This window comes from Peromyscus leucopus, chromosome 19 (assembly GCF_004664715.2).
Source record: "Peromyscus leucopus breed LL Stock chromosome 19, UCI_PerLeu_2.1, whole genome shotgun sequence".
NCBI classification, from domain to species: domain Eukaryota; kingdom Metazoa; phylum Chordata; class Mammalia; order Rodentia; family Cricetidae; genus Peromyscus; species Peromyscus leucopus.
In genome coordinates this window covers 79912763-79921237 of record NC_051079.1, presented here as the reverse complement: position 1 = coordinate 79921237, position 8475 = coordinate 79912763, and the positions used below count along the sequence as shown (strand labels likewise).

At 55.5% G+C, this 8475-nt stretch overlaps 1 protein-coding gene across 2 annotated transcripts; it reads left to right on the top strand.

The window, feature by feature from the left end:
• Positions 1-2008: 2008 nt before the first annotated feature.
• On the top strand, positions 2009-8096 carry Irx2 (iroquois homeobox 2). 2 transcript variants are annotated; one of them, XM_028873673.2, is made up of 5 exons: positions 2585-3161; positions 4376-4781; positions 5101-5814; positions 6427-6502; positions 7141-8094. In XM_028873673.2, the coding sequence occupies exons 1-4, from the start codon at positions 2910-2912 to the stop codon at positions 6477-6479; spliced, it is 1425 nt and encodes a 474-aa protein (XP_028729506.1). In that variant the 5' UTR covers positions 2585-2909; the 3' UTR covers positions 6480-6502; positions 7141-8094. The 2 variants fall into 2 exon arrangements, with proteins under 2 accessions (XP_037053152.1, XP_028729506.1); XM_037197257.1 differs by lacking the exon at positions 2585-3161 and adding an exon at positions 2009-2095 and having other exon boundaries at positions 6427-8096.
• The last annotated feature ends 379 nt before the right edge of the window (positions 8097-8475 follow it).

Sequence of the window (8475 nt, the reverse complement as noted above, 5' to 3'; positions counted from 1 at the left end):
CAAGGTAGCCAGTTTTTATTAGTAACAGGCAGCGGTATGGCAATTTTAGATTTTGGTGGAGGGTAATTGCTGGAGGAAACACCGGACTTGGTCTAGCTAGGTTGCAGTGAACAGGGGGCTGCACTTCCGGGAAGTTTGTGGACAGGAGACCCTCCAGAGCAAAGCACACTTGTCTGGTTATGTAGTTAATTAATGTCCAAATCAGCTGCATCTAGGCGTATGGACCTGCTCCAATCTGCTGGGTTTTATAATAACTGGCTGCTTTCTCTTCAATCCTTGGCAGAGGTCAGAAGCGGAAGGTAGGGCACACCCCACTGAAATCAGGGCAGGAAACTAGTCTTTAGGAAGGAAAAGATCAAGATCCATACAATCATCCCCCAGGTAAAAATTGGAGACTTCATAAAAAAACAACACACACACACACACACACACACACACACACACACACACACCACTTAAACCAATCTAATTGGAAGTTAACTAAATGCCTCCGCCTGACCAGTGATTGTTTGTTATACAGTACGTAGGATCTCACTGACTGCCTCTTCCCAGAGGAATTCCTTCCTAGGAAAACAAAAATACCTGAATATGCAGATTTGGCTCCACCCAGTTGCCCTGCACTGGGATGCTGGGCTGGGGCATGGTTTCTCTCTCTCTCTCTCTCTCTCTCTCTCTCTCTCTCTCTCTCTCTCTCTCTCTCTCTCTCTCTCTCTCCCTCTCTATCTCCCTCCTTCATCCCTCCCTCCTCCTTCCCTTCTCTCCCCTGAATTAGGATGCCCCAGGCAATATGTCACGGCCTAGTTCTGGGTCTGTGGGAAGTGGTCTGTGCACATGCACTGAGACTTTAGGGCGCAACTGGTTAAAGGGGCTTGGAAGGTTTGTGGGGGAAAGTGAGAAGAACCCTGAGAGGGGAGGACGGATTGGTATAGTGTCAGCAGTGTTTGAAGGCGGATGAGGGTGGAGCAGAGCTCATGGAAATTGCATACCAAGTGATACACTTGCCTGCCTGCCTGCCTGCCTGCCAGCCAGCCCGGGAAAATAATCCTCAATCCATCACTTCAATTGACTCCTGGTTTCCTGGGACCCGGGAAAGAAACAAAACGCAGCCTGGCTGCCTACAGCATTCACTGGGTGTCATGAACCTGGTAGCAGCAGGAGCTGGAGCCGCACAGCCCAGGCCGGAGCAGTAGCCGGGCGCTTGCAGGATGGAGACCTCTGCCGCCCTCTCCTAGCTTCAGAGCCCACCAAGGATGAAACGGCAGCGGATCTGATCTCAGGCCCGCGCCGCAGCCGGCAGCGTCCTCGTGCACCACCTAGCCGGCTGCAAGGAAGAGACACCTGTTGGATGGGCGCCCCCTCCCGGGCCAGCTCACACCTGACCCCTACGAGTCCCCCGAGCGCCCCCCATTGGCAGTCCTTCAGGTCCAGTGGACTGGACCGGCGGCCCCTCTGGCCACCCACTCTTTCACATGGGGAAGGGGTGCAGGTGTGGGCGGGAAAGTTTAGGGGCTAGGTCCCAAGGGCTTTCGCTAACCACTTATCCCGAGGGACCAGCGAGTCAGCTCCTGGATCTCAGGTAATCTTAGCCACTTGTGAAGTCTTTGCTTCTCCTCACTGTCTGGCCCATATCCCTGCAAGAAGTAGTAGTGAGACTCTAGCAAAGTCAGAGACAACTCTTCTGTCGAGAGCCCTCTCCAAATTCGAAGACGCATTCAACTTAACAAAAGAAAACAAAACTCTTTCGGGGCCAGGGTGGCGGGGTTTTTTGTTTTGGGGTTTGGGGGTTTCTTTTGGGGGGGGAGGGAGCTGGGGGGACGAATCACTCACTGACGCGTTCCAGACGTTAATAGGCATGAAGTTGCTAACACACGGCCTGAAATCTTCTCTGTGTACTTGGGGGCAGAAGCCGTGTCATCTAGGGGCCTCCCGGGAACAGCTCCAAACCAAAAACTCTCCGGTTCCGGTTCGATGCTTGGCAGCAGAGGCGCCAGGAGCGGGCAAAAACCAGACGAGAGCGAGGCCACGCGGGCAGCCTCGGCCTTGAGGCTAGGCGGACAGAGGACTGTAGAAGTCAGACTGCCCAGCAACTCTGCAGGTATCCAGCTCCCTGCGGCTTCTGCACTGGACACGGGGTGGAGCCTGGGCCGGTATCTTCAAGGTGACGAGGGGTGCCTGATCCGTACATCCCCCAGGTGGATCGGACCCGGCCTGGCTGTAGAAGGCCATTGCAAACCAGTGCGAGGCGAGCCAGAGCGCCGGTAGTGGTTGCATGGGGCTGGGGGAGTGAGGACGGTGGCTGGGCCGAGGTTGGAGTCGGCGGCCGCGGGGTGCGCGGACGTGGCTGAGAAGACGTGCCAGTGGGAGGGGGGGAGCGCTACGCCCAGTTTGGCCAGACCGAGCTTCAGAGCGCGGGCTGCGAGCGGCGGCTGCGCGACAAAAGCCTGCACGTCCCTCCCTCCTGCGGCTGGCTGCCACTCCTCCGCCTTCCCCTGCACTCCCCTCCCATCAGCTCTCTGCCCCTCCCCCGGCCTCGGCCAGGCCTCGGCAGCGGGCTGAGCAGGGGAGGGGGCGGGCACCAGAATATGCAGATGAGAGCGTGACGGACAGCTCCGCGTTCCAATGTCCCTCGGAAACTCGAGCGCTCCTTCCTCAACTCCTCACTCCCGACTGCAGACTCCCCCAAACCCCGACCGCCGGCCTGGCGCGCGGCTGCGCCCACCGGCTCCGCGCTGCCGCTTGTCGCCGCCGCCTCCCCGCAGATCCGCGGGTCCGCGGGCCTCCCAGGCTAGTGCCCAGCCCAGCCTGCCCCGGCCCGTAGCCCCGGTGCGCCCCGGCCGGGCGTGGATGGAGGGCGCCGCGCGCGCTGCCCGCTGCTCTGCGTGACGCGGGCCTCGCGCCCCGCGCCCACCATGTCCTACCCGCAGGGCTACCTGTACCAAGCGCCCGGCTCGCTGGCGCTCTACTCGTGCCCCGCGTACGGCGCGTCCGCGCTGGCGGCGCCGCGCAGCGAGGAGCTGGCGCGCTCGGCGTCGGGCTCCGCGTTCAGTCCGTACCCCGGCTCGGCGGCCTTCACAGCTCAGGCGGCAACCGGCTTCGGCAGCCCGCTGCAGTACTCGGCAGACGCCGCCGCTGCAGCTGCCGCGGGCTTCCCGTCCTACATGGTAACCACTTTGGGGTGGGGGCTGGGAGACCCCGACCCTTGGCTTGGGTTGAGCTGGGGACTAGGAACACGGCGGGGCGCGGGTGGTGGCTCCGGAGTCACCAGCACCAGCTGCCGCGGGAAACAAGGGACCGATTTGACCCGCAGCGGTTGGGGGATGATTTCCTCTAAGCCGTGCGAGGTGCTACTCCACCCGGGCCGGGGCCATGAGTTGTCTCTAATCCGCGCCTGCAGATTGCTGGGGCGGCAGAATCGGCCCGCGGCTCTCGCAGGGTTCCAGGCCGAGGGCCGCCGCTGCCCGGGCCTCTAGGGCCACTGCCGCGCGGTTCGGGTTTCTTGGGCACGCTGGTAGTGGCGGGGTCACCGAGTTAGGGGAGAGCATCCGGCTGCCGCCCCTAAACCCAGACTGACGCTCTCTAGTTTTGTCCTTTATCTGTCTCTCAGATCTGGCTTTCAAAAAAATTGTTGACGGGTTTGGGACCCGCTAAGTGCTACCAGAGTTCGTGCGCGGCCTATGGGCTCCAGCTCCCGAAAGCCGGGATCCGCCTGAACATCCCTGGGTTCTGAGAATGGGCCCCTCCTGAGTGGGTCTTAGCAGTTTTGGGGCGTGTAAGGACATGGGGCGTCGGGGGGGGGTATACCCTAGTTGGAATTCCCTAAATTGAAACCAGGCCTAGGGAGAAGGTTACAAACACCTCGTATTTAAATGTTAAAGGATGAATTAAAATGCTAATTACTACGTAGTTGAAGAATTGCAAAAGCTGACTAGCTTCTGAGTTGCAAATTGGATTTACTCCGCTTTAGAGGGTGAATAGCAGAGTAAGGTTCCGAACTATTTTTTTTTTAAACTATATAAAGGAGGAAACGGGGTGAGAGAGCAGCTTGGGAAGCCTCCCATAAAATTTAGATATCAAGAAAACTACTGCAGGGCTATCAGGAGAATGTGTTTGCAGACATTGTTCGAGCTACTTGGGACGTTAGGTCGTTTCAGGGGAAAACAAAGTGAGATAGTTAAAAACAAAATTCTGATTCAAACGGCAGGAGTTTTGTTTCCAGTAGCTGGCCTTGTGTTTCTGCGGCTCTCTGCAGAAAGGTTCCCAGCCCAGAGAAGCAAGAAAGGCAGCGGGGGGCGAACGGAGGGTCGCCTTGAGGGGGGGTGGGGTGACGCCTGAGGGGCTCACGCACCCTCCACTCACAGGCTGTTGTGGCTTCCAGGGCTCGCCATACGACACGCACACCACCGGAATGACTGGCGCCATCAGCTACCACCCCTATGGCAGCGCGGCCTACCCATACCAGCTCAACGACCCCGCGTACCGCAAGAACGCCACGCGGGACGCCACTGCCACGCTGAAAGCCTGGCTCAACGAGCACCGCAAGAACCCGTACCCCACCAAGGGCGAGAAGATCATGCTGGCCATCATCACCAAGATGACCCTCACGCAGGTCTCCACCTGGTTCGCCAACGCGCGCCGGCGCCTCAAGAAGGAGAACAAGATGACCTGGGCCCCGAGAAACAAAAGCGAGGACGAGGACGAGGACGAAGGAGATGCTGCCAGGAACAAGGAGGAGAGTCCCGACAAGGCTCAGGACGGCACGGAGACCTCGGCAGAGGACGAAGGTGAGCGGGGCTGCGGTCGGTGCGAGGGCTCAAGGAGCCTTCTCCCCAGGCGGGCTGTGGTTGGGGCTGACACTACGCACCTGCCACGCAGGGCCCGGGCCTACCAAAGCGGCTAAACGGCTTCGTTCCGGGCCTGCCGCGGGATTTGGCTTGGCGAGTCCTCGGGCACTGCGGAGATGTTGGGCTGCGCTTAACGCTGCCTTGGGGCGAGGTGAGGGGTCGTGGGGAGGCCTGGTGCAGGACGTTCGTTGGGCGGATGGGACTGTGGGTGCCCCCGCGCTGGCCCAGCTTTCCGCCCACCGTGTCCGCGTCCCCGCAGGGATTAGTCTGCACGTCGACTCACTCACGGACCACTCGTGCTCGGCGGAGTCAGATGGGGAGAAATTGCCCTGCCGCGCCGGGGATCCCTTGTGCGAATCGGGTTCGGAGTGTAAGGACAAGTTTGAGGACCTGGAGGACGAGGAGGATGAGGAAGACGAGTGCGAGCGGGACCTGGCGCCTCCCAAACCCGTGACCTCCTCGCCACTCACCGGCGTAGAGGCACCCCTGCTGAGCCCGGCGCCCGAAGTCGCGCCGCGCGGTGGCAGCGGTGGCAAGACGCCCCTAGGCAGCCGGACGTCGCCTGGAGCGCCGCCGCCCGCCAACAAGCCCAAGCTGTGGTCGCTGGCCGAGATCGCCACTTCGGACCTCAAGCAGCCAAGCTTGGGCCCGGGTTGCGGACCTCCGGGGCTACCGGCTGCCGCCGCGCCCGCCTCCTCTGGGGCCCCTCCGGGAGGCTCGCCCTACTCCGCCTCTCCGCTGCTGGGCCGCCACCTCTACTACACGTCGCCGTTCTATGGCAATTACACAAACTACGGGAACTTGAACGCCGCGCTGCAGGGCCAGGGCCTTCTGCGGTACAACACCGCGGCCTCCGCACCAGGCGAGACACTGCACGCCGCGCCCAAGGCGGCCAGCGACGCGGGCAAGGCGGGCTCGCACCCGCTGGAGTCCCACTACAGGCCTCCGGGCGGCGGCTACGAGCCCAAGAAAGGTAGGCTACCTGAGACCGGCGGGGAGGGATCCTGGTGAGTCAGAATAAGCAAGAAACCTGGGAAAGGACTCCCGGAGTTGGGAGACCTTTGGACAGACAGCCACTTGCCAGAGCAGAATTAGGGGAGTCAGTATGAGGAAGAGGATTGAGGGTGAATGCAAAGAGGACTAGCCCTCTTTTTAGATCTACTCTGCTTTATTTGCTCCTTCTTTAATTTATTGTTAATACTGTCACCCGTAACTATTTTGTTTTGGCAAACTTACTGCCAGGCAAAGAAAACTGCGCTTGCCTCTCTGCTGGGTGTAGTCTTTCCTCTGTGGTGTTGGTTAAATGGAGCTTAGCAGAATCCTTTCTGCCTTTGGCTCAAGGAAAGCACAGGTTCTCGGGAACTCTCAGAGGCCTAATTCTCTTACACTGCCTACATTGTTCCTAATTCGGCATCCCTGGGATGGAGGCTCCAGGGGAGGAGGAGAGGAAGGGGCAGGAGGGAGCCCAAGAAAAATGGATCTTAGATTCCCCGGGAGTGTGCGTCCCTTGCTGGGACAAGAGCTGATAGGTGCTTAGCTGCCAGGGGTTGCAGCCTGTCCTCACTAACTGCCCCTCCCCTGACAGATGCCAGTGAGGGCTGTGCGGTTGTTGGCGCAGGCGTCCAGCCCTACCTATAGGAGGGCCGAGCTCCGCAGTGCAAGTAAGTGGGTTCCGTTGGCGGCGTCCTCCAGCAGCAATCCTGTGCCCTGTGTAGCGTGGTGTGGTTTTGCTTGTCAAGGGTTGGAAAATAGTCTGGCTTCCTTCTGGCCTCTTTGCCCTCTATTTTATAGATTTCTTCTTTTCTGCTCAAGTTCTCCTTTAGAGAATCACTTCTTTAATCGGGAATAAACATACATTCACACACACACACACACACACACACACACACACACACACACAAAACATATACCCCACCACTACTGCTGTTGGTTGATGATGGTTGAGATGAGGCATCTCTGTGTCATTGAGACCTGTTTTAGATTATATGAAGGACACCTTGCTTGATGAGTGAGTTGTGTAGAAACTCAGGCATTAAAGCCTGTAGTGGATGTTGTGTTCAGAATAAGATTAAAGAGACACTGGCAGGGGCTGGTCTTTCATAGGACACAGGAGACTCTATAGTTCTCATAGCCCAGAGCTGTTACAAACATTTCCTCTCCTACTAGGCATCGCGACTAGTCACCCTAATGATGGCAAAGAGGCAGAGCCAGTAGACACAAGCTTGTGTTTTTCTTTTGGTAACGTGTTGGTATGGAATTGAAGAATTTGGCATGATTTGGTTTTTTCCTTGGTCCACAGGTAGGTGTCACAATTGCTTTGGAAAAAAAAAATAAATAAAAATCAGGAGGCCATTCTCTTTCCCCAAGCTCATAAGTACACAGATACAAACCCCAGATGTGGAAATCTGGACCACATCTTGTGCCACTGTAAGAGAGGATGCACACCGCACTACCAACCCACAGACTCTGAGGACCGGACACATGTTGTTGGGCATACGTGAATTTGTTGGCATAGTATAGCTTCCCCATGTGTGTGTGACTTTTGGAAACAATCTGTTTTTTCTCAGGATATCTTGATCACTTCATTGCCACGGTATATATTCTATAGGTGTGATAGAACTTGCTGTAAAATTTATTTGTAAAAACAAAATATGTACACGGTAGAACTAACGTGATTGAAGAACTTGAGTCCTTCAGAAGTGGAAACAAATTTGATATTTATTTTTATAATGATATAAAGCTTCTAGTAATTTATGCAAGTTGTATTGCAATGAAATCTAAAACTTTTGTAAATAAATTCTGCCTGGTTTTTATTTGAACATTGCTGGTTATACAATCTCTGTTGGTTGTTTAACATGAATTCTCTACTAATTTATATCTAAAACTGTAAATAAAAACAAACTAGCCTACAAGAAAATGGTGTTCAGGGCTCATTTTTACTGGAAAATGATTTGGGTCGGAGCCCTTTTGGGTCGGAGCCCTACTAGTGGCCTGGTCCCCCTCCCCCAGGTGGTCCTAGCTCAGTTTTTAAATGAAGAGCCCAGTGAAATAAGCTTCTTTCTTATTTGAAAATTCCAGACAGGAGACAGAAAGAGAGATATAAATGTACAACAGGGATATACCGATGGTTCTAGTTGACTTACACACAAATGTGTTGCAAGAAATAATTCAGACGTTTTTGTTCTCTGAATATGCAAATCCATACTTAGTGTAAATTTCTAAAACATGGAAAAATAAAAAGATATGACACCTCTCTCTGCATTTTATCTTCTTTTGTGGTCCTGGAGAAGGGTCTTCCCATTCACACTGGAGAGTGTTCTCCCACAAGAAATTCCTGATGGGAACAGTTGCTTTCCTATGTCTGAAATATCTCAATTGACATAGATCAGCACATTTATTGAAGGACTCCTTCCTGGCCTTCCTGTGCAGTTCCCATTAACAAGAGTGGGGCAGGAAGTAGATTCCTCTCTGTGGTACTCTGCTACCCTTACCCTCAGGGAAAAGAAAAGTTTAAACATCCTTAGACATTGTCTCTTTATTGTCTACTCACCCTCCTAATTACAGGACCAGCATGGAATTTGCAGCCAAGTAACCCAGCCCCTTTGATTAGTATCATAAAAGCGGCTACTCTGTC